Below are 26,185 nucleotides of genomic sequence, written 5' to 3'. Positions count from 1 at the left end.
GCAGTTTCTGCCTCTGTAGTCTAGCTCTAATGCAGCACGAAAGAGAGAGTGGCCATTCCATGACTCTCCTACATTGAGTTTGTGACACTCCCATGCCACCCCTCCCCCACTCCTTAATCTCCTTTAGGATTGGGACTCCACAGTTATATTATAACACTATAAAATGTCAGGTTTAAACACCTGAAGATGTTAAATGTGCCAATTTTTAAATCCTATGGTTGTGACATTGGCCACAATGGACTGTGACTTTGGTGGGCCCCTAACTATTATCTTCGTTGTTTACTCCTTCGGACATGTGCTCACTTTTATCATAGCTTTCCTTAAGAAAACAAATATAGCTTTCTCTTCTATGTGAGCGGGAAGGTGAATGTTGGTTTGTTAATGTAAACCCACAAGAAAATTGTAATCTAGAGATTTTGAAGATTTTCCTTTCCCAATATGAAATGCTTTGTAACTGCTTTTCTTAGACAAGCACATCTACAGCTACAATTAAATATATTTCTGTCTTTGCTGATAAGCTGTGTTAAGGTCTTTTCTCATTTTTTTTAATTCCTTCAAAGGCAGTTGATATTACTACATGTGGAAACTTTGCTGTCATTGGGCTTTCAACAGGCCAGGTAGATGTATACAACATGCAGTCTGGCATTCACAGAGGACATTATGGCAAAGAAAAAGGTGACGTTTTTTGTTTAATTTCACTGTAACAAAATAAGAGCAGATTGTAATACTTTAATGGTAGTTTTTTGGGTGGAATGCAGGATTTTTGCAATTTAAGCACGGTTAGCTGTGAGGAGTTGTATTTTATTCTGTCTGGGTGGGGACAGTACTCCCATTACTGTGGATAGCTGTGGAGCTGGCAGCTATTTACTTTTAAGTGACACAAATTTGTTGGTTATCAAGAGTTGTTAGGTATAAAATTCTGACTTTGACTAGGCTTATGTCCATACACAACAAATCCTTCTGGATCTGCTATGCTGTACTTCATTAATTGAAAACAAAATTCTTACATGTCAGAATGCTCCCTGCACCAGAGAGAATGTAGGAATACCAACCCTTTTTTGGGTTTGCAGTTGAATTGACCTCTTGTGAAGCTGGGACTTTACCTCTGTTGCTCTCTCATTTCACAACTGACCTCTGATTCAAATACAGAACTGGAGAGTAGGTCTAATCACAAAAATTTATGAACAAAAAATAATATGTAGGGCAAAATTAAAAAGACCAAGGCACAAAATGAGCTGAAACTAGTTAGAAACATACAGGTTAACAAGAAGACATTCTGCAAATACATTTGAAGTGAGACCGTGGATTGGTTAGACCCACTAGTAAATAAACAGGGGAAAATATAACAGAAAATATGGAAATGGCAGAGGTGCTTGGTGATTCTTTATTTCGGTTTTCACTAAGAAGGTTTGTGGTGATTGGATGCCTAACATAGTGAATGCCAGTGAAAATGGGATAGAGTCAGAAGGTAGATGGTGAAAGAACAAGTTAAAAATTACTTAGACAAGTTAGGTTTTCAAGTCACCAGGGCCTGATGAAATACATCCTAGAATATTCACGAAGCTGACTGAGGAGACATCTGAACCATTAGCTGTCATCTCTGAAAAGTCATGGACTACAAAAGGGATTCCAGAGAATGGGAAAAGGGCAAATATGGTACATAGCTATAAAAAGAGAAATAAGGGCAACTCAGGGATTTACAGACCTAACCACTTAACTTCTGTACCACAAATAATTAAGGAATCCATTTGCAAATATCTGGAAGATAACAAGGTGATAAATATGGTCAGCCTGTATTGTCATGAACAGATGGTTTCAAACCAATGTGGTAGATTTCTCTGACTAGATAACAAGCCTTGTGAATCAGAGGGAATCAGTAGATATGATATATCTAGACTTAAGGAAGGCATTTGATACAGTTCTGCATGACCTTCTCAGGGCAGGTCTACACTACAAAAGAAGGTCAAATTAAAGTATGCCAATTCCAGGTTGTACAGCAGTGGCAGAGATATTCCACCATTCTGTACAAAACAGAGTTGGACTTGCCGAGCATCAAGAGTGAGACAGCGTGAAGGAGGAAGGTAGAGGATCAGTGAAACGACTAAAGAACAATAAGAGCCCTGGAAATGATCAGACCACAGGAGAGATGATCAAATATAATGGAGAAAATATGATTCAGAAAATATACTGACCATGTAATATAGGGTGGAAAGAAGGGAAGGCACCAAAGGAATGGACAAGGTCTGTACTAGTGACAATACACAAGAAAGGAAGTGCACTGTAGTGGAAGAACTACAGAACAATTGCCCTAATGAGTCATCTAGGCAAGGTGCTGATGAGGATCCTGACAGAGGGACTGAGATCACAGGTAGAAGAAAGTCTAGGGGATGAGCAAGCAGGATTCAGGAAAGAAAAGTACCATATAGCAGATATTAGCACTAAGATTGGTAGTGGAGAAAGCTCAATGAAAGAACAAGAACATCTACAATTGCTTTGTTGATTTTTAGAAGGTATTTAACAGTATAAATGAGAGTGACTTGGGCAGTGTTGGAGTTGTACAGAGTGGATAGCAGACTGATGTGGTGCTTGAAGGATAACAACAATGCAGAGGCAGCAGTGAGAATGTGCGGAGCATTGGGAAGTTGGTTTAGAACAAGTAGAGGTACAAGACAGAGCTCCAATATCTCTGAGTATCTTCATCACACTCCTACAGAGAGCAATGGGCAAGATCAAGGAAGAGGTAGAAGGGATATCTGTGCATGGGATGAGAATTAACAACTTGAGGTTTGCGGGTGATGTAGGTATTGAGGAGGATGAAGAGAAGCTGGCAAGAATGGTGCAGATACTAAATGAGGAAGAGAAGAGTTACAAACTAATTATGAACATTGCTGAAATGAAGACAATAGTATTTGAAGATAAGGAAATAGGAAGGAAGATCAGTGTAGACGGGATCGAACTAGAGAAGGTAGAGAAATTCATGTATCCGGTGAGCAACATGATGTATGATCTAGACTGTAAGAAGAAAATAGCGACTAGAATAGCGAAAGCAAGAGCGAGTTTGAAGGTGATGGGTAAGATCTGGAAAAACAAAGCAATTATCTTGGGAATGAATTTGAGTGTCTTGAAAATGTGTGTATTCAGCAGCATGTTGTATGGGCGTGAGACATTGGTAATAATGAAAGATTCAAAGAGAAGAATATTGGCATTTGAGAGGAGCTGTTATCAAAAGTTCCTGAGAATAGGGTGGATGCAGAGGGTCACCGAGGAATTATAAAGGAAGATACAGCTGAAAGAGAGCCTACTGCAGAAGGTTGCACAACAGAAGCTACAGCTATTCAGGGTTATCTGTAGAATGAATGACAAACAAAAAGTCAAGACCCTGGTATTCAACATAATGGACAGCTCAAATAGGAGAGGCAGATGCTGCGGAGAATGGGTAGGTGATATAGTAGATAGGTGCAGAGCTAGTCTACAGAAACTAAGGCACTCCTCACTGGACAGGGAAAGATGGAACGAAATAGTGAGGGAGGCAGTGGATGCCAGTGAGCACTGAGTCCATGATTGTTGTTGATGGGGATGATGAATTTCAGCGACATTAATTGTGTAGCTAGAGTCAGCAACATACCTTAACTCAGTCTTCCGCACTGTCTCCTGTAGACTTCCCTTACTATTAATGGAGAGCAGGAGTGCCAACGCAGGTGCCCTGAAAGTTTGATTGAGTGCGCTAAATCGAACTCCAGATTTACTGCAGCAGGGTTGATCTTCCCCGTAGTGCAGATATACCCTGAATAAGAAGCTAGGGAAACAGAACCTAGATGAAGCTACTTTAAGATAAATGCAGAACTGATTGGATAACCTTTCCCAGAGAGTATTTATCAATGTTCAGAGTCTTGCTGGAAGGATATAATGAGTGGGGTACCTCAGGAATCTGTTTAGGACCAGTTCTGTTCAGTAGTTTCATCAATGGCATAGGTAGAGCCCTGACAATGTGCAGATATCTGCATTACATCCACAAGTATCTGTATCCACAGATATTGATGCAGCTGTTCGAGGCTCACTTTTGCAGATGTGTATGCAGATACAAATCTTTGTGTCTAGAACCCTGCACATTTGCAGATATCTGCTTTATATCCATGGATATCTGCATCTGCAAATGTGGATGCAGATAGCCACCGATAATTTTTTTAGGTGCAGATATGGATTCCAGTTTGTATCCATGTGGGGCTGTAGACAAATTTTGAGGGTGTACCAAGCTGGCAGGGGTTGCATGTGCTTTGGAGGACAGGATTTTAATTCAAAATCATCTAGACACACTGAAGAAATGGTCTGCAGTAAATAGGCTGAAATTCAGTGAGGGCAAATGCACAATCCTCCATTTAAGTAGGAAGAATCCAATAAACACGCAAAATGGGAAATGACTGCCTTGGAAAGAGCAGTGCAGAAAGGGTTCTAGGGATTGTGATGGAACACAAGTTAAATATGAGTCACCAGTGCAACACGGTTTAAAAAATCATCATTCTGGGGTATATCTAACAGGCATATTGCATGCTACTGTGGAGGTGGCAAGAGTGCCAGGCTTTGGAGCAGTTACCTGCTTTGTCCTGCCTTTCCCCTCAAGGCTCTTCCCTCACCTGCAGATCTTTGTAAGTCAGATACGAGAAGTAATTCTTCTGCTCTTCTCTGAGCTAAATAGGCCTCAATTGGAGTATTGTGTCCAGTTTTGAGCACCACGTTTCATGACAGATGTGGACAAATTGGAAAAAGTACAGCGAAGAGCAACAAAAATAACTAAAGGTTTAAAAAATATGACCTAGTGACAGAAGATTGAAGTAGTTGGGTTTGTTTAGTCTGGAAAACAGAAGACTGAGAGAGGACATGACAGCTTTAACATACCTAAAAGAGTGTTACAAAGAGGAAGGAGAAAAATCATTCTCCTTAACCTCTGATGATAGGAGAAGCACTGGGCTTAAATTGTAGCAAGGGAGGAGAAGGTTGGATGTGTGGGAAAACTTCTTAACTCTTAGGGTGGTTAAGCACTGGAATGCATTGCCTAGGAATACTGTGGAATATCCATTACTGGAAATTTTTAAGAGCATTTTAGGCAAACATCTGTCAGGGATGGTCTGGATAGTGCTTGGTCCTGTCATGAGTGCAGGGGACTGGACTTGACCTCTTGAGGTCTCTTCCATTTCTAGTGTTCTGTGGATTTTTTTTTCTACTTGGATAACTGGGATAGAGGTAAAGTTCTCAAATGTAATTTAACTTCTTTCTTTTGGATTAAAGCTCATGATGGTGCCATTAGAGGGGTAGCAGTAGATGGATTAAACCAGTTGACAATCACAACTGGAAGTGAAGGATTAATTAAATTCTGGAAGTTCAAGACCATGGACCTAGTTTACTCTGTCAGTCTTTCATCTTCTCCAAGTTCAATGCTGCTTCACAGAGACAGGTGAGAAGCTAAAACTATTTCAACTATAACTTTGTTTTTGTTATATTCTTGATGTCAAAACTTCTAATTAAAGGTCATAATAAAAATGGCTTTCTTTTGCTAAAACACTGTTAGAAATGACTGTTAGTCCTGCAACAAGTTTTCTGTATTGCAGAAGAAATAACTTGGAAACAGGAAATTTCAGTAGAACATAAGATTTTGTGGGGTAATATTTGGGTATGCTTGTCTGTTTTATCTCTGGATATTAACTATGTATTACTAATTCTTTCTAGTGGTATTCTTGGAATTGCCTCAGATGACTTTGGGATTAGCATTTTGGATGTAGAAACAAGGAGGTTCATTAGGAAGTTCTCAGGACACCACAGCCAGATTAATGACATGGTGACTATATATATATTATACCAATGTGTATGCTCATCTTCAGCAAAAGTTAATTCAGTTTGAGGGTGTAGATTTGTAGTCTATATGTACAGATAAAATGTGTGTTTAAGTTGGATCCCCTCTTGTGTTCAGCTGCAAAAGCCAACAAATTCAGGGTTAAACTTTTAGAAAGTGCCACCGTCCTCCTAGGAATTAATGTAGCTTGCTGATTAAAATAGTAGCTTGCTGATTAAAATAATCAGTGTTCAATTAGTTAATATATCAATTTTAGCTTACCAGTATAGAGTTGGAATTTTATTGTAATTTTCTTACCAAAGGACAGATGGCTTAAAAAAACAAATGTCTGAAACCTTATTTTTTGTTCTTAATAAAAAGAAAATTTAGAATTGACATAACAGATATTTGAGGTCAGGCATTATTGATGGCAGTAACTGTGAAGCTGTCCATCTCCTGAAAGTTTATATTGTCACAAGAGATTCCCTGCAAACTAAAAATATAAACAGCAGTTTTAAACATCTGTCACATAAGAGCGACTTGCTGATGTAAACTTCAATATTTAGTTTTTAAAATGTTGTCAGGATTAGTATTCAACTTCTAATTTCTTCCAAATACAAAGAAATGAGTTATATCTCTGCAGTTGACATCTTAAGTATTTTCCTTTTGCTTTTTGTGGTAAATATCCATCTGTCTGCTCAACAGTGAGGACCCACAAATGTACGTCAGTGCTACAAACTTCCTTCTTTGGCCTGTGAACCAATTTCTATGGATAAATGTCTGTTTAGGACTGGAATAAAATGATCAATGCAATCTTATGAACTAAAGCAGGATGTGGAAGTTCTAAAATACTCATTTACATATATATAATTTTTGTAGACTTTTAGTCCTGATGGCCGTTGGCTAATAACTGCATCAATGGATTGCACCATTAGGACTTGGGATCTCCCGTCTGGATGGTAAGTCAATTCAAATACTGTAGCAGACAACTATTACTTGTACATGAAATTCCGTTAATTAAACACCCCCCCCCCCCACACACACACACAATACCCCACTTGTCACATTGGTAATTTCCCACAAATCTTAAAGTTATTTGCCGAACATTAGTATTTGAAATTGACTAGTGTAGTCTGGTATTTGTAATTTTTATAGCCATTTTATGAAGCTCTTGTAAATGGGAATTTATAGCAGAAACTTATAGTACAGACGGTGCTGGAAGCCTGACATTGAAATTGCGAATAATAAGACTCGGCATTTTACTTTCAACCACATGTACAGTTGAAAAAGCAGAAAGTAAATTTTACTTTTAATAATGAAACCAGATAAGCTTATGTTAATACTTTATGACAGTTTCATTTAAAGCATATGGTGTAATTTGTATTATGGAAAGAAAAGTCAATAGATTATTGAAGGTCAGGCCTCAGGCTAAAGAGACCAAAAGATAGTGGATGAATAACATTTATATCTTTTTTCCTCAGAACTATTATAGATTCTTACTGTTTTCGGTTTATTAAAGAAATTACTTGAAAATTGTATCATAAAGTATAAGAGCCATCTAAGACAGTCACTGCACTTGCCTTGAAATGGATGATAGTTTTATGATCTTATCTAATATTTGCATCTGTCATTGTAGTGCATAGATGCCATTATGTTTATAATATGTATTGTAGATTGATACATGACAAAATAACTCACAAAATTCTTGTTACAGAATGAGACTAAGTACATGACAAATTATCTATTTTCAGATAGAATGTATCTTGCTAGGAACTTAGAGGAACAGTTCAGCAGCAAATCTTACTTGCTTTTAGTTTGCTTAGGAATTAGTAAATGGAAGAATTTAGATGTGAGCAACTTTACACAGTTAAAAAGACTTGCTCACTTTGAAACTCTACTTAAACATTTGTGTTTTTTAATCAAATGAAATCTTACCTTTTAAAAGTTATGGTACATCTGTTTTGAGTGAACACTGATCACATTGTGTATAAATTCTGTCGTAATCTGAAGGAAGTTTAAATTGTCTCCTTAAATGTTATAAGAAATGGATGATCCTTCTGTGATCACTTATGTGTAATTATTTATGTAGCTTTTGCAGGCAACTTAAAAAGTGTAGTTTGTGTAAAAGCTATACCAGACAGGAAAATAGAATTGATATAACCATATGTAAGTTTCTCTTGAAATCCTTCCAAGAGTGATGTCATCCACAAATTAAGTGTGCACTCAGTGTCGTTTTCTAAATCATTTATGAAGATACTGAACAGAACCAGACCAGGACCAGTCCTTGCTGGGTTCAGCTCGGTATGCCCTTCCATCTTCATTCTGAGCCCTTCATAACTACTCCCCTTGTAGTAGTTCCATCTAGGTTGTATTTCCCTAGTTTATGAAACGGGTATGTGAGGTGGTAGATATGTGAGACCTTTTGAGTTCTTTTCCAGCTCTGTGGGTCTAAGGTATCAGGCGTCTTAATAAAGTAAAAGACATACTACTTCTATTGTTTCCCCAACCCCAATCCACAAGCCTCAGTACCCTGTCAGAGGACTGGGTTGGCACGAGTTGTTCTTGATAAATTTATATTGATTGCTACTTATCACAGTAGCATCTTCTAGGTGTCTGCAAACTGACTGCTTGATTATTTGCTACTTTATTTTTCAGGGGGTACTGAAGTTCAGATGACTAGTTTGTCATTCCTCAGGTTGTCCTTATTCTCCTTTCTGTACATTGGCATTATATTTTTCCCTCTTCCTGTCCTGTGGAATCTTTTTCTATTTTAGTCACTCATCTGCTATGTATAGATACATACACTTTCTCCTGAGCATCTACATCTCCCACTGAAGTCTTGAGTTGTGACCTTCTGCACTTCTAAAAATTGGACCAAATGTGTGTCTGTTTGGGAATTCAGAAAAAGGAGAAACAGTGGCCACCTATAAAAACTTTGTTTTGAATGACTCGCATAGCATCACAAAGGGAGTGTTTCAGAGCCAGGGAAGGAACCTTGTTCTTCCAGTATAATTCATCTGCCTTAACCACTAAAATATCCTTTATCTTCCTTCAGACCCATTTCACTCCCTTCACACTCAATGAATGAACCAGGAACCCTACAGTAAAAGAATTTGTTTACTGCAACATCGATTCCTTTACTAAGCTTTATCTTTCCCACACCATATAGAGTACGGAGTATATGTCAAATTGTCGTTGCATATAAAGAAACGCTCTTTGAAATGATCATTTCAGATTCCTTGCTTAGCAATGAGTTTCTTGCCATACAGTGTTTTATGCCATGGAAGATGGTGCAATCTGGCAATCAGTGGCAGTCCATTGGTAGGAACAGGGAGAAGTGAAAACAAGATGAGAACTCAAAAACAAAGAGTGGCTGCATCTATACTAGCACTTACTTTTGAAAGGAGGGGATATTTTGGGAGACTCCATGGAGAATCTGTGCACAAAATGTGTAATTTCAAAGTACTAAGGCGCTCATTCCGAAATCCCTATTGTATTCCCATTTCATTGAGTGCCTCATTTCAAAAGGCCGTTTTGAAAGAGAACACGTGTAGAAGCTTCTTGAGTTGCTCTTTCAAAAGTGGGCTCCTCCCTGGTGCCAGCCAGCTGGTGTGCAGAGACACCCCTGCCAGCACGAGCAGGGCTCTATACGCCGTACATCCAGCCACATTTAAAGACACAGGAACCCAGAACCCCGTAGGCAGGTATCTGAGAGTGTGCAGGCAGCAGGCACAGAACTAGCTCCCACCAGAACACCCTCCACATCAGCTGATGGGTCCTTGAGACCCTGCAGAGCATTCATGGCCAGCGGCCAGGAGTCATGTGCTCCGCAGGCGCCCCCTCCACCACATCCAAGGAGTCCCAGCAGACCAGCCAGGGGCAGAAAAAGAGGGTCCCCTCATGGAGCGAAGCTGAGATCAAAGACCTCCTGGCACACTGGGTGGATGAAGAACTGCTGCTCCACACAACTAGGCAGTGCCCCAGTGCAGCAGCCTTCGATCACCTCTCCACTGAGCTGCTCTCCCAAGACCACCCTGACCACACTGGAGACCAGGTGCAGAGCAAGGTAAAGAGCTGTGGCAGGACTATTGTAGGGCTCGTGATATGGCCAGCCACTCGGGCGCAGAGGCCACCCCCTTCCCCCAGTGCCAGGAGCTCAGCTGCCTCCTGGGGTCCAAGAAGTCAGCTCCGCCCACCCACCTGCTGGACACTGCCACTCTGAAACCAGAACCTAAGAGCAAGTCCCAGGAGGTCTCGGGAACCGCTCTAGGCAGCATTCCCCTTCCCCACCGGCAGGTGCAGAAACCAAGGCCCAGAGTGATGATGAGTTCTTGAACGATGGGGCCCTCGTCATCATGTTTCCCTCAGAGCTGTCCATTTGGGCCTCTCCTGAGTTCCTGGAGGAACACACAGGTAGGACCTGTGTGTTTCAGGCGCCCCAGTATGTGGGGAGGGGGCACCCGCCTCTGCCACTGCTGGCAGCAGACCATTCAGATGGACAACAGCTCTGGTCAAGACGCTCCCTGGATGGCTGCACTTCCTTGGCCCTGGCAGTGGCCTCACTCAGCACTCACCCCTATGGATAACACAGCAGGCCACATGCCCAGAGGGGAGGTGGGAGGGCATTGCCACTTTCACGTGTCCCACCTCTACAGGGACCCCTAGCACCCCAGATTCCACAAGGCCCCTGGAGCAACAGACAGGTAGGGTTGTGGGGGAGATGGGGGAGGGAAGCATGGCCCCCAGGGCCAGGTCGCAGTACTGATGGCCCACCCCTCTATCCCCTTCTGTCTCGACACCTTCACTGTTCGTGGGCTGGCTGAGCCCCATACACAAGCCATGGAGCCCCGCACCAGGGGGTGACGGGGCTGGACTCGCACCCCAACCAGCAGCCATGTGGGGCTGGTGCTGGCATCACCGTGGGGAAGAGGAGGATGCTGCCCACACTGCCACCCTGCAGGACATGACCTCCATCATGTGGGAGTGGCTGGCAATGGGGCAGGTGGCCTGGGATCAGGTGGCAGCCAGTCTGGACACCCTGACCCAGGTTGTGACTGTCTGTCTGACCTAGGCTCCTGGTCCCTCACTAGCCACTCCAGCAGTGACAACCCCAGCAGCACCCTCCACAGTCCAAGGCCTTGCCGCCCTGCTTCCACTTGATCTCCCCGTAGCCTCTTGACTGGCACTGGCCAGGGCGAGTCAGCCCCCGTTTTCCTCTCCCTCCCTCCCCGTGGCCCCCAGAGAGCCTGAACCTGGGCCTGCTGGACCCCCTCCCACACCCTTACTTCCCTGTTCTCTTGGCCTCATCCCAGACCCAACAGGGACCCAGACCCAGGGCGGTAGGGTCTCCCATGCCCAGCGCAGGTCCCAGCCGTCCACCTCAGTGGAGGAGTAAGACACCCCCTCACCAGAATCCCCTCCAAGTTCCAAGGCCTCCGCCCCTTCCCAGGACCCCATTGCATATAGTTCCCCCACATCCCCCTTGTAACTAGTTTATTATTCAGTTTAAACAGTTTGGATTCTTTTGGTATCATTCTAGTAAATAGTTCATTTGTCACACTACCATGTCCCTGATGTATGTTGGTGAGGCAGTGGGATATGGGGATGTCAGAGGGGTTTGTGGCGGGGGGGGTTGGTGAAGGGTGGGTGTGCAGGAGCGGGGTTGTGGTGATAGCTGCATCAGAGTGTGGCGTCACAGGGGCCTCTAGGCAAAGGCCACCAGAAGGGCCTCCCTGACCCGCACGCATCCCACTGAGCCTGGTGGAATGGCTCATAACCGTGGCAGGCTTTGGCAGCCTATACCTGCATAAAGGGTTCATGCTTCGCTTCCACAATATTATGGAGGGCACAGCATGCACCCACCACATCTGGCACATTGTGGAGACCAACTTCCAGCCTCATGAGGAGGCAGAGGAAATGCCCCTTCAGCTGCCCGAAAGCCCACTCAATGGTGGTGTGAGCCCGGTTTAGCCGCTAGTTAAAAACGTCCTGGCTGGGCCCAGTCTGTCCTGTATAGGGCCACATCAGCCATGGGTACAGGGCATTCGTGGCTTCAGCCACAATGCGGAGGGGGTCATTGTGGTGTCCCCGATCAGGGGCTCCCGTATGGGGATGTATGTCCCCTCCTGCATCCTGTGGCTAAGCCATGAATTAAGGGAGATACGGGTGTCATAGGCTTGCCCAGATCACCCCACACAAATATCCATAAACTGCCCCTTGGTGTCCATGAGGACGTGGAGCACCACAGAGTGGTACTCCTTGCAATTTATGAAGACGCCTGCTCTGTGCTCCAGGGCGTGGATGGCAATGTGGGTCCCATCCAGAGCCCCAAAGCAGTTGGGCAAGCCCAGCTCCTTGAACTCTGTGAGGGCAATGTCGAGGTCCCCGACTCAGATGACCGGCAAATTAAGGTGTCATTGATCACCTGGACAACTTGCATGGGGTGTGGGGTGAACACGCCATGAATGTGTGGTGGGGTGCTTCACGCGTCCTGTACCCTCCCCCACACCTGGCTCTGGCCTGGCTCCTGCCTGCCCCCCCCAGGTCCTGCCCCCTTGTCCCACCTGTCCTCTGTCCCCCCTCCCCAGTCTCCGAGGGTCCCCCTTGCCTGGGAGCACCCCCCCGTGGTAGGGTGCCCCGAGCATGCCTTACCTCCAGAAGGACAGCACTGATGATGGCCCTGTCCACCCCAAACTGGTACCCAGCCAACCAGTGTCTGTCCAAGGTGGCCAGCTTCCATACTGCAGTGGCTACCCTCTTCTGCAGGGGAAGTGCAGGCTGCATCCAGGTGTCACGGTGCCGGAGGGCTGAGGCAAGCCAGGGACATAGCTCCAAAAATGTCTGCTTTGTGACGCCGACGTTCTGGAGCCAGAGGTCATCTTCCCAGTTCCCCAGCATCAGCCAGTCAGCACTTGCTGCTGGCGGTGTAGCCCCATAGGTGCCAGATGACCTAGGGGAGGGGGCATGAATGTCATCCCACAAGGGCAGCCAGTACTGGAGCGGCCATCAGGGTAGGCCCCTGGAGCCACTGAAGGACAGCAGCTAGTAGCATGGCCAGCGGGCTGACCACGGCCTGGGGGGGTAGGACGTCGGGGAGCTGCTGGGCATCCATTGTGTGCCCCAAAGTGGCTTCTCTGCGTGGTCAGGGTCTTTAGTGCTCCAGGTGGCAAGCCAGCCCTTGGCATGTGCAGAGCACAGGTGTCGGGGAGGGGCCCTTTAAAGGAGTGCCGGGCTGCAGCCTCTGGAAGGGCTTGTCCTCCTTGCAACCCTCTCCGCAGCATTTCCTGGCCCTTTCTTTCGAAAGTGTGCCCTGGAATGTGTGGACACCCCCTTTCAAAAGAGGGGGCCGGTCTTTCAAAAGGGCAGATTACAATCTTGATCCACTTTTTGTGTGTGGACGTATGCTTTCAAAAGCCTGTCTTTAGATGGGTGACTTTTGAAAGTTCACCATTCAGAACTGAGCTGTAGTATAGACGCAGCCAAGTGTGTTTGTATATGTGTCTGAAAACATAAAATGTACTCTCTTGCCTTTAAAAATCAATTCAGTAGTAAATCTGTAGAACTGACAGTGAAGGAATGGCTTCTTGGCTTCTACAATATGTAAAAAAAACTGTGTGGAGTGAGCACTTTAAATTTTTTTAATACAGCCTCCAAAAAAAAAAATTAGTTTATATGTGTGCTTCCGTAATCTGAGAGCAAATGTTAAAATCACGTTTCATAACGTACTATTTCAGAAAACTAATTCATTCATCTTTTTTTTTTTTTCGTAGCCTCATAGATTGTTTTTTGTTAGACTCAGCAGCTATCAGCATTTCTATGTCTCCTACTGGAGACTTTCTAGCCTCATCACACGTAGATGATCTTGGAATTTATCTTTGGTGAGTACATAATACATTTTTAATATGTATTTGGGCATAGAATTATGAAAATTGAAGATGGAAAAGGCCTCTAAAATCTCTGTATCCTACTTCAAATTAAGAGTTGTTTCCTGCAGAATATTCTTCATTGTTCAGTTCAAAAGTCTCAACCCCAGCGGTTCCACTCCTGTGGGGGGGACGGGGGACGGGGACAGGATATTTCTACCAGGAAATATCTCATAATGTGTACACTTTTCCTAACAGTCAGCTGAAATTTTCCTTTTTAAAGCTTTCTTTTCACTCTTGCTGAGTTTAAGGAGAAGGAGGAGCAGGAAGCCCAGCAGCTTCCCATTCCCTCCTTTCCTCTGTCTCCTGGTAAAAGGTTCCTTTGCTTCTCCCTCCCTCCTTGCAACACCCATGGAAGGGAGGTGGAGACCTTGCTACAGCACGCGCTCTCTCTCTCTGTCTCACACACTCACACAGAGAGAGAGAGAGAGAGAATAGATGTGAGGGCAGAATTTATGGGAGATCTGTAAGGGACAGGACTGACTGGGGACAAGACTTCATGGAGGGAGTGGTGAGACGGGGATGAGTGAAAAGTTTCAGTAGCAGGAACTGGTGGGCAGATACAGAAGTGGGGACTTCCTCCCCTTTTTAGATCAGTTCAGAGACTGCCAACATAGCAATGCTGGCAAACTCTCCAATTGCAGATGCAGTACAGTATATACTGCTGGTAACAGCCAATAATGTTTTCCAGAGTGAATTACGTTAAACCTTTCAAATCGACTTAATTTTGCAGATATACTGGTGTCTGGACACTAGGGTTTTTGTTCCTATAGCTAGGTTAGCAAAAAATTAGATTTTAAACAGCATAGGTATGCCAGTAAAACATTTTAAGTGTAGAGTAGGACTTTTTGGCCACAAGGTTCCTTCCCATGTATTTCTGCTGATCATAGAATTTGGGGGAAGAATTACTGCTTGATAATTAATAATACTTTGGGAAATCCATGTACAAACAATGTAAAGCACTTTACAAACATGAAGCCTAAAATCAATATCTTCAGGTGAACAAGTCCATCTTTTCTACAGATAAACTTCAAAGATTAAGCAAAGTCACACAGTAATTCAGAGCTGTGAATCCTGAGTCTTGTCCTCTGCTCAACATAATAAACATACTTTCTAGGGAACAAGACATTTAAAATATGCTGCAATTTACCCAGTAGTAAAAATAATGCCATTTGTAGCAGCGCTTTGTTCGTGGTACGTGCTGTTGCAGCATGACAGTTAAAGGCATGGGAGTTATCTTTCACTTGTACCAATATTGTAAAGAGAACTTTTACCAGGTTTTTAACTTAGTTTTTGCAGAAATGAATAATTCTAACCTTGAGAGAGTCAGTGATTTATCATATCACAATAGTATCAAAAAACTGTTTGAAATAATCCTCTATATGTTTGTCTCAAAAAAAAAAAAAAAAAAAAACCCTAGTATTTTTAATGCTGTCTCTGTCATAATTATTCAGGTCTAACCGTTCCTTGTATTCGCTTGTCTCTTTACGGCCACTTCCAGCAGATTATGAGCCTTCTGTAATAATGCGTCCTGGAACTTGCCCTGCACAAGGTAATCATGGGATGAAAGGAGCTTATTCCTAGATGTGCAATGAACTTCAGATTACAAACTTTTATTTTTCAGTATACAGTTCAGCATTTTTTACCAGGAAGAAATTAATATAAAATGAAATACTTGCTTATAATAAGAACGTCTCTGGAGTGGTTATATTTTATGAGTAGCACACCAATCTGAGTCCCTAAAATTAGTTCCTGCTTCTGCATCACAACTTGCTCAGTCTTACAGGCAGATGCAGCGACAGAACCATATCTCCTTACAGTACCTTAATCAAAAGACCATTTTTGCTTTCATGTATGTGATTTTATGCTTATTTGTGTCAGCAGTTCTATAAATATTGTACACACTGTCGATGTAGAATCTAAAGTAGATACAGTTGATACATAGTCTAAACATTTTCAGCAGAGTCACATAGTTAGTAAACATTTCCCTTTCCCTTCTTTCTGTTGCTCCAAATGCTTGCCAACACACAGAGATCATGAACTTGTTTGCTGCCATAGTATATATTTGGATTACCAACAGCTGTTCTGAAAGGCACGTTTACCTGTGATAGCTGGGCACTTTTATTATTTTAATAGATGACACAGTCAGTAAAAGTATTCAATTCTAATATTTTGATTCATCCTATCAACATTTTAATAGTAGTCAAGAAACTAGAAAAAAACCCTGTCAGATTAGCTTTATTTTGATCTAATTCAGCTGATCTCATTAAATTTGATCAGACTGGTACCTGAACAGTTTAAATTTTTTTCATGTTTCCCTGATCCTAGGTTTACCTGTAAGAGTTTCTCATTGTATTAAATAGAATTTAATGTTTCAACAGACTGTTTAAAATGATCTCTCAAACACAAATATAACTTCATGCACCACTGCTGATACATTTGCTTTTTGTTTACGTTTGTTTGTCTCTGAAAGATGTGGAAATCACTGAAGGTGAAGAAACAAGTGATGAAATGATTGACTATAATTCACCAGAGCAATTGGATGAGCAGCTAGTGACCCTGTCATCACTGTCTGAGTCAAAATGGAAAAACCTCCTCAATCTTGATGTGATCAAGGTAATGTTACATGCGCACCTCATATTGGAAAAACTTTTTATTATTGAGACTTCTGGGCCCAATGTTGTGGTCTCTATCCCCACCTACTTTGGTTAGTTCTGGTGATACAAAGCAGACAGCTAACTTAACCAGTTGCCTGAGGATTCCTCTAAAGCTGGGGTGGGGAGGAATCCTTGGGTGGTATAGGAATTGCTTAATGACTCTTGGCTATTTCACTGGTAGTTTTGAAGGCACTTTCCAGTGAGGCCAGCTGAAATACCACTGTGAATCTCCTCTAAATTGTGCCTCCAGTGCTTGGAAGGGTGGGGAAAGGAAAGTGACATGAAGACAATTTTACTTGCTCCTTCTGAGCTGCATCAGGCATAGATGAGCTGTTTCAAAAACCCCTCCTTTTGTCTTCAGTATTACTGTGGGATTTGTAATTAGGAAAACAGGTAAGGCATTTCATAATGCCTTGGACAATTTTGTAGGTATAATTTCAAAAATCTTGCAAACATTTATCAATAAAGCATTTCCCAAATACAGTTTTTATTATTCTGACAGTCCTGATTATCTTCCCAATAAGGATTTCTGTTTTAAAATCTGTAAAATCAAAAGTTTTTTGTGATAACACCTGATGGTGATTTTATTAAATGTTTAAACAGAAAAAGAATAAACCAAAAGAGCCACCGAAAGTTCCCAAATCAGCTCCATTCTTCATCCCAACAGTTCCTGGTCTCATACCACGATTTGCTGCTGCTAATCAAGAAACTGATGGACAGCAGGTAAAGAGAAACTGAATAGAAGTTTGAATATTTTATATGTTTTTCTCATGCACCGCAGGCATACTTTAAACATGCTGTGAATAAAATTTTGTAATAAGTTTTTCAGCACCAACTCTGTTAACACGATGAAATTATATCCAGATTCCTCAAAAGTTCTGTGCTGTCCTTGAAAAGTATCTTAGTATGATGTGGAAGCACACGCTGCATAGTGGTATACATTTCAAGGGATTTGTATGACTGATTTTTGTTTTGTTTAGTCAAAGGTGGTAAACCTTGGAGTGTTGGCACAAAAATCTGATTTCTACATTCAACTTGAAGAAGCCTTGAGCAGTAATGAGTGTAAGTCAATGTATGAAATTTCATTAAAGTGTAGCAAACTATTAATTTTTGAATGAATGTTTGAATTCTGATGAAGAATTAGCGATTCCTGGAAAAGAGGTCTATTGTATGTTTGCAAAGGCCATATCACCAGGTAAGAAGTATTAAAAGTTACAAAGTACAACCACTACATAAGAAGATGAGATTGATGTCTTACCGATAATATGCTGTAGCCCCTTGAAACTGTATGATGACCTGACACTAGTCTATAAGGCAGGCAGCAAGTGCTTAACGTCTGCACTTCTGATGTTTTTAAAGTGGTCATTCTTTAGAACTATTATAGCCGTACGTTTTTTATTAAGCCTTGTTGCTAAGGGCTTGCTCAGCACACTTCAGAAAATTTACGGTTTTTGATTTCTTCATGATAATTTAAACATAAGGCTTAAGTGGAAATAATTGATTATAAAAATAATCCTTTGCATAACATAACATTTTGTTTGAAATTGAAATGCTTTGAATCACCTATACTCGGTGAATTCATTTAGTTTTGTTTGAATGGTGCCTCTGCAGAGCCACTTGAAAATAGGATTTTAGAAGGAATAATTAAAAAGAGCAGAACTGAAACATTAGTAGGCTGTCGTTGGAGAATTGTTCACAAGCAAGCTTTTTTAAGATTTCTGCTGCTGCCCCTTAGATTCTTTAAATAAGGTTTCTGAAGCTTCTGTACAGATAAGTGTGGAGACTTTCTGAACAATTGCAAGTATTTGCTGAATGCTAACTCTGTAAATATGTCACGTGTTTGTATGCTTTTTTGTTTCAGAATATCCTATGGAGATTCATTAATTCATTTGTGCCATGCTAATTAGCATAAGCGATCATGGCCCTCCACCTCTGTCTATTATGAGTATTCTGGAGCATCTCCACAGTACTGTGGCAATGCAGCCATGAAGTCATACTATCCAATATTTTCTCATGTTGTCTGCCTCGTCTCATTATACGTTCCTGTTGTCACTAAATTTTCAAGTGCAGACTTTCTAATTATATGGCCTACACATTGTGCCTGCCTTGTTCTTATCCTATTTAACAGTGTTCTTTTGCTGTTGGCTTCATTTAAGACAAACTCATTTGTCCTTTTGGTCATCCACGAGATGCACAACATCTTTCTTAAAAAACGCATTTCTGTGGCTTCGACATTCTTGTCAGCTTGTTTACTGATAGCCCATGATTCTCATCCATACATGAGGACTGGTTCTACATCACATCGCAGCACTCTTTTCCTAACCTCCAATGATGAAGATCTGATGGTGAGAATGCTTCTGATGTTCTGAAGTGCTGCTTTCGCTTGAGCGATTCTGCATTTCACTTCAGTTAAACACCTACCATCGGGTGTGATATAGGATCCTAAGTACTTGAATTTAGTCACTTGACAAAGAACTGTTCCATTTGCTAGTATCTCACGTTAGCAGTACCTTTGTCTTTGTAATAACCATTACTTCCGTCTTCAAGATGTTCAGCCCAAGTCCCTTCAGCTCGCTTTCTTTATTGACAACATTAACCAGTTCCTGAAGATCTTTTTCACTTTCTGCTATTAAAACAGTATCATCTGCATACCTCAGGTTGTTGATGTTACATCCTCCAATGCTTAATCCTGGCAGACCTTCTATTTTGCGTATTATTCTTTCACTGTACAAGTTAAAGAGATCAGGTGAAAGAACACAATCTTGTCTCACTCCTCATTTTATCTTCACATATCTACTAAGGTTTTTTCCGACCCTGATGGCTGCTGTGTGTTCCCAGTAGATGTTTTTAATTATTCTCAAATCCTTCCCATCTATATCCAGTTCTTCCAACAGTTTCATCGTTTTTTTCATGTTTTACTCTGTCGAACGCTTTCTCATTGTCAATGAAGCACAAATATATGTCCTTTTGAACTTCCAGTGCTCTTTCGATTAATGACCTAAAAATGTAGATTGCGTTACCAGTACATCTGTCTTTCACAAATCCACGTTGTTCATCAGAGATCTCAGACTGTGTTTGATTTCGAATCCAGTTCATAACAATCTTCAAAAGAATTTTGGTCATGTGACTCATGAGACTGATTGTCCTGTGCTGTTCACATTCAGTTGCACATGGTTTCTTCAGCAAGGCAATAAAAACAGATCTTGATAAGTCTTCTGGGACATGCCCTGTACTGTAAATAGCATTCAAGAGTTTCATAATTGTGTCAATACCAAAGTCTTCTAAGGCTTCAAACATGTCACTCGTGAGTTTGTCCGGACCAGGCACTTTTCCTCTTTTCATGTATTTCAAAGCTTTTCTTACTTCTTCTTTGAGTATAGGTGGACCATTTGCATTCTTAGAGGGACTCAACTTTTCCACTCTCTTACCATCATAGAGTTGTAAAATGTATTCTGACCACTCTTCCAAAATTTTATCCTTTTCCATTATTATACTACCATCCTTTGACTTCAAACAGCCAGACGATGAACATGTTTTCCTTCCTGTTACATCCTGGATTTGTGTATGCATCTTTTTTGTATCACTTCCATGCTGCTGTTCAATTATCTTACACTGTTCATTTAACCAGTTCTCCTTTGCAGCTGCACATTTTAACTTTATTTCTTTATTCAACTTTTCATATTCAGAAAAGGCACATCATGAACAAAAGCCACTATCTGTGGAGATTAGTAGGGTAAAAGGCAGCACCTTAATGTGATTTTTCTATTTATACAAATAAAAATTAGCTTTGTGATTTTTGTCTTGTGTATAGCTACCGTGCTATAACGCTCAATGTAATTTGTAAACTGATGCATTCAACATGCTAAAGTTATGGTCTTTTCTCAGTAACATCAGACATTCAGAGTCTAAGGCTACAGTTACACTGAGAAGTTTTACTAGCAAAACCCTGGTTTTATCAACAAAACTTGTAAAGCGTGCACACGCAAAATGGGATTTGTTGACAATATCTCAGCAAAACATAGCACTTTTGCTAGCAGCGGTCTGCCTCAAAGCTTTGAGGCATAATGCTGCTGTCAATAGATTCTGTCAACAAGAAGGCTGTGTGGGGCTCTAGGAAGTCTTTTCTTGACAGACAGGTTATCCAGAACAATGGGCAGCCCTGTCTGCTGTGCTTCTAGGTTCCTGGTTTTTCAAGAGAGCAGCTAAGCAGTCCAGCTACTCTGCTGACAGAGCAGAACACTCTCCTGTTTGGCTTTTGTGTGTGGCTACACTGTCAACTGAAGTTTTGTTGGGAAATCTCTTCCAACAGTGACTTCTGTTGACACAGCACTGTAGTGTAACCATAGCCTGACATGTTGAATAGTAACAAGAGACAGCCGTGGTAGTCTATCAAAACGAAAAAGGAGTCCAAAATAACCAATTATTTTGTTAGTCTTTGAAGTGCTACTGGACTGCTTTTTTGTTTTTATAGCCTGACAGAATGCGAAGACTTTAAGATCACTAGCTTACGAACAGTTGCATTAGAAATCGATCTTGTAATCAGCTTTTACTTGAATTTCAAACAAAGTGTTACTGGAAGTAGGAAAAATCAGGTATGATTGTAGTGTTTAGACATAGTGGTAGAAAAAAGTGTTGAAGAAAAAAAGAACACTTAATTACAAAGTGGCCATCTTTCTGCCACTGTGTTCAGGGAAATTAATCACTAGTGAAAATAACAACTGTTTAAATTTTATGCGATGCTTTTTAAGTAAATGATTGCATTTGTCTGTCTGTCTTAGATGAAGGCTTGCCTCAACCGAAGTGTTACTCAATTCATGTTTCTTGGAATATATTTTATTAATAGTTTGAAAGTGTCAGTCTGTACCTTTTCTTATGTCAAAAATTAATAATAAGCAGTTAATGAAGCTGGGGGTTAATAGTAAGACTACATGGTTAATGATAAACTGCACTACACTTGGAAAGCACAAAAGTCAGAAAGTATAAAAGTGTTCATGAAGATACTACAGGTAGTCCTTATGGCAAGTCGAATCCATACCACCGGTGGTGAGATCTGTATGTGATGGAACAGCAGTTGCAGATAGAGGTGGCATTCTGAAGAAACCAAAAAGAGGAAACCTGAACAAATGAAAACTTGTCTAGAATGCCACTAAATAGCTGTTCAAAGATTTTGATTCTTTATATTGAATATTTCTGTATCATGTTATTGCAAATGTTTGACTGTTTCTTTTTAATGCTTTAACACAGATAAGTCTCCACTTAGTATTCTAAAGGAAATGGGACCATCTAGCATTGACACAGAGTTAAGAGGCCTTGCTCCAGATGGTGGTGGCTCTGTAGAGGTGATGAAAAGTTTTTTGAGACTGATTGGGATGATGTTGAACACAAAATGTGACTTTGAGTTGGCCCAGGCATACCTGGCATTATTTTTAAAGGTAACTATGTATTTTGGTACAATTATTGTTACTCCTGCTACAATGGTTTCTTAAGTGCAGTTACTTAAAATGTAGTTAAATAACTGTTACCTATATTCTTCTGAAGATAAACATTTAATTGCATTTGTTCTTGTCACCCTGGAAGTCGCAGTTTTCAGCTTGCATCTTAGGCTGCTGATCTTGAGAAATGATGCATTAAGCGCTGGAGAATTAACACTGAAAATACAGTTGGGTCTCAATAGTCATGAGCCTAAGGTTTCTGAATTCAGTTATTCGCAAGCATCTGGAGCGGCCGTTCCCTCGGGGCTCCGGTTCATGGAGTGCTAGCAGCTGCCACTTCCACAGGAGCTCCGGGCAGGAATGCCAGCAGCCAGGGGCTGCCATATTTGTGAAATTCAACATTCTTGAGGGTTCCCAACACAGAAGCCTTGCGAATGTTGAGAACCCTACTGTACTCCAGGATGTATGAAAATTATGGAATTGTCATACTTTATCATGGCAACAGGCATTCTTTAAAACAAAAGTGGCCATTAAGTAAATTAGTTCTTAAAGTTGTTTTCTAATGATGATAAAACATGCTGATTGTGCTAATTAAGCAAGACTATTTTTATTGTACTATAGTGTAGAAAAGGAACTAGTTACAACTTCTTAGAATTTTGTGCCTGTAGATTCAAACACTTCTGAGAGTGTTCACTTAATTGAGGCAGTTTAATAATAGTCTTGCAGAGATTAAAATTTAAAGACAAGGGAGGTGTTAAACTTACTTATACTAGAGAAATACAAATGTATGCTTTGTTGAGCATCCAGAGGGAAAAAAGTCTTTCTGTGATGCCTGAGCAATAGTATATGGTAGAATTTAGGCAGAACAGAAGTTCCAAACTTAGTGTAACTATTACATTTAATAGAATAGTTGTCCCAGTGGTACTGTTGCATGATCTATTGAGTGTATATTGTTCATATTACTGATTTAATTTCCTCAGTTAACACTTTGAAATTTGGAAGGTTCTTGTCCCAAGATCAGGCCCAGTATCCGCAAAATTACTGTTTAGTTGGGAGCCCCAGTGTCTACCACTCAAACTTAAGAAATCACACTGTACTTCTAATAGTTAGCAAAGTAACATGGTCTGTAACCCAGCAAGGAAGAGAGAAGTCTGAGCTAAGCACACCATCTCTTGCAAAACAAAACTGAAGTATTAGTAACAGAGAGAAAGCCATGCTAGTCTATATACTATCAAAACAAAAAAGCAGTAAAGTAGCACTTTAAAGACTAACAAAAAATTTATTAGGTGAGCTTTCGTGGGACAGACCTACTTCTTCAGACCATAGCCATACCAGGACAGACTCAATATTTAAGGCATAGAGAACCAAAACGAGTAATCAAGGTTGACAAATTAGACAAAAAAAATTATCAAGGTGAGCAAATCAGAGAGTAGAAGGGTGGCGGGGGTCAAGAATTAGATTTAGCCAAGTATCTTTTGCATACTTGGTTTAATCTAATTCTTGGGCCCCCGCCTTTCTGCTCTCTGATTTGCTCACCTTGATAATTTTTTTTCTGATTTGTCAACCTTGATTACTAGTTTTGGTTCTCTATGCCTTAAATATTGAGTCTGTCCTGGTATGGCTATGGTCTGAAGAAGTGGGTCTGTCCCACGAAAGCTCACCTAATAAATTATTTTGTTAGTTTTTAAAGTGCTACTTTACTGCTTTTTTGTTCTGAAGTAATAGTTGTCACCTTCTGGCTCACCAGGATCACCATCATCAGTGGTGGTCATCCTGGCATATCACCCCAGGCGTACAGGCTGGGATAGAGCTTTTCTACTATGTTATGAAGACATTGATGTCCCTAACGCATATTCAGTAGGGACTTCATCCTTCCTCTTCACTTGTAATTACTCACCCTGCTAAGATTGTGATGCCATTCTTTCATGGGTTATTAATCCTTTCATCTCAAGTTTTTATCTTGGTAACTAATTGACTATATGCTGTTCTTGTGGTCAGACATCTGTTAACATTCCTAGATAAAAATATCCCCGTATGGTATAAATCAGCATCTTCAGCAGTTCATGTGCCATCTTGTGACCTAAGATCACTGTTAATTTGCTGATGTATTCTAGCTTGTTTAGCAGCTACTGCTCTTCAGGCTCTAAGGCCTTATACTTATGCTGACTGCTTAAGCTGCCATTATAGGACTAAGCCTATTGGTCTCTTGTGTTTCTGCTGTCTATTCCTATCTCTCATTACTGCATAACTACATATTGACTTCATGGGCTCCAGTGTAGTGGTGATGCGGTATGCTGCCCTGCATGGGATTAAAGTTTGTTTCTGAGCTCTGTCCCTTGTTTCTGGCTAGCATGTGCTAACGGTATGAAGTCAGTGTGTTGGCCTCTAGATAAGAGGAGAGTGCCTGCCATCATTCTTCTTGTCTTGGTTGGTAAAAGGTCATCTGAATAAATAACTCTGACTGGCTTCAGACTGTGGCATCCAGCCTGCCTGTACCAGAGGGAGATTGCCTGCAATGCAGAATGTCACACAAGAGCAGTGTTACTCCCTGGGAAAAGGTTGGAAGTGTGTAATGAGCCCTTCTATTCATATAGACGTATATAGTAGTAGTAGAATAACCAATTGACGGGGAAACAGTCTAACAAAATAAGGATACCATTAAATTCAATTTAATGCTAAAAAACAGCATTACTTGCTTTACTTTGGGCATCACTGAATGGGAGATGTGGGGTGAACAGAAAAGTTGATTCCCCCCACCTTCTCCCATATGTGATCATTTGAATTTAAACCATTTAATTACCTGTCTTTGTTTCAGTTGCACCTTAAAATCCTTTCATCAGAACCAGTCTTGCTGGAAGAAATAGCCAAAGTGTCAATCCAACTAGAGGAAACCTGGATCCATTTACAGACTCTCTTCAATCAAAGTCTCTGTGTATTAAATTATATGAAAAGTGCTTTGTTATAATGTGCCTTTGTTCCTATTTAAGAAAGTTAATGTTGGGTAAAAATCCTCTCAGGTTGATGGTGGATTTTTACATTGGAGATAAGTTTCTGATTCCAACAATACACCTTTTGTATGTCTTTGTTAGACTGTACAGAATTGAATTATTTAATGTTTCTTTAGCTCATTTAAATTCAGAGTCAAAATTTGAACTTGCAAGATTTTAAAATGTAAAGTGCCCAGTTAGGTGATTATTAGAAGCAGTGCAAATGATTTTTAAAGATGAATAAACATTAAGAACACATACAGTATAGCAAAGCTATATTACTGTGATCAAAAACATGTAATGAGGCAACAACTTGTGAGAGAGGAAGCAATAAATCTGTCAAGTCTCGGTGTATAGAAAATACTTGGTATGAAAAGACTTATGCAGTAGCTTAAAAAGAGCCATTGCTTTATTAATACATATTAAATGTGAGTAAATATAATTATACAGAAAGTGCACATCTTCTTGAAGTCAATTGTCATTGTCATGAAATAAGTGCTTGCAAATCCAATTTGAAAAAACTAGTTTGTTTTCACACTCTCATGAAGTGCGTTCTTTTTTATTCAAATCCTTTTTATTGAAGCAAAGATTGCCAATTGTAACAATGAACACAATATAAAACTTTTGTCATTTGCATGTATCCAGTTTATTATCTTGAACCTTTGTGACATTCCATTAGTGATAATGGGGAGATAAAAGCTTTCAGGTTAATGCTCATTGTTGGCAGTACTCTGTGTTAGCTATGCAAATGAATATTCCTTTTTTTTTCCTTTTTTTAAACCAAGGGTATATTGGTTTTTCTTTCAAAGAAAATCTTGAATTTTAACAAGAGTCTCTTTCAAGTTCTGTGGGCTCAGAATACTTCTAGATGCTTAAGAATGGTTTGCTGTTGGACAGGTTTGTTAGTTCATTCTGCCTCATGCACTACATTTGGAAACATTTAGCTCATTGAGTAACTGGTATGTATATGGAATTTTGGGGGAAAAAAATCTGCTTAAAAGTGGCGGATGCCCACCTGTGGCTCTGATTTTGTCGTGGACGTCAAAAATTGTGAATTTGAATATAGTGAATGAAACAGAGCAGTGTTGCATCCTGCTCACAGGGGTCCAGCTCCACTCAGATTTGGCCCATGCATTGTCCTATCTCCATCCATGGAAGGACAGATGAGACAAACCCAAGGGGCATTGCAACCATGCACTGATTCACAATGTCTGAAGCAGGGAGCTGGGGCCAACTCTGCAGAATAGGAGTTACTGCTTTGGCGTTAGTGTGAGGGGGGCAAACTTTCCGTTACTTCTCCAGTCTCCAATCCCAGGTCTCACTTTTCAGTGCCCTTGGCCTTGCCATGACTATTCCTCTCATA

The 26,185-nt window shown here is 41.0% G+C and overlaps 1 protein-coding gene across 2 annotated transcripts in view; it reads left to right on the top strand.

Moving 5' to 3' along the window:
- Nucleotides 1-25,452, top strand: part of WDR36 (WD repeat domain 36) — a 58,195-nt gene extending 32,743 nt beyond the window's left edge. For both annotated transcript variants that reach the window (XM_074995235.1, XM_074995236.1), the window contains 11 exons: nucleotides 561-675; nucleotides 5,284-5,449; nucleotides 5,722-5,830; nucleotides 6,704-6,783; nucleotides 13,594-13,701; nucleotides 15,201-15,298; nucleotides 16,220-16,362; nucleotides 17,007-17,126; nucleotides 17,384-17,465; nucleotides 21,648-21,835; nucleotides 24,651-25,452. In XM_074995235.1, the coding sequence (XP_074851336.1) occupies nucleotides 561-675; nucleotides 5,284-5,449; nucleotides 5,722-5,830; nucleotides 6,704-6,783; nucleotides 13,594-13,701; nucleotides 15,201-15,298; nucleotides 16,220-16,362; nucleotides 17,007-17,126; nucleotides 17,384-17,465; nucleotides 21,648-21,835; nucleotides 24,651-24,800 (1,359 nt within the window). In that variant the 3' untranslated portion in view covers nucleotides 24,801-25,452. The remainder of the gene's footprint in view (nucleotides 1-560; nucleotides 676-5,283; nucleotides 5,450-5,721; nucleotides 5,831-6,703; nucleotides 6,784-13,593; nucleotides 13,702-15,200; nucleotides 15,299-16,219; nucleotides 16,363-17,006; nucleotides 17,127-17,383; nucleotides 17,466-21,647; nucleotides 21,836-24,650) is intronic.
- The last annotated feature ends 733 nt before the right edge of the window (nucleotides 25,453-26,185 follow it).

The sequence above is a fragment of the Carettochelys insculpta genome, chromosome 5 (genome assembly GCF_033958435.1).
Source record: "Carettochelys insculpta isolate YL-2023 chromosome 5, ASM3395843v1, whole genome shotgun sequence".
Classification (NCBI taxonomy): domain Eukaryota; kingdom Metazoa; phylum Chordata; order Testudines; family Carettochelyidae; genus Carettochelys; species Carettochelys insculpta.
The sequence above is the reverse complement of the archived record's forward strand: the minus strand, read 5'-3'. Positions and strand labels throughout refer to the sequence as shown.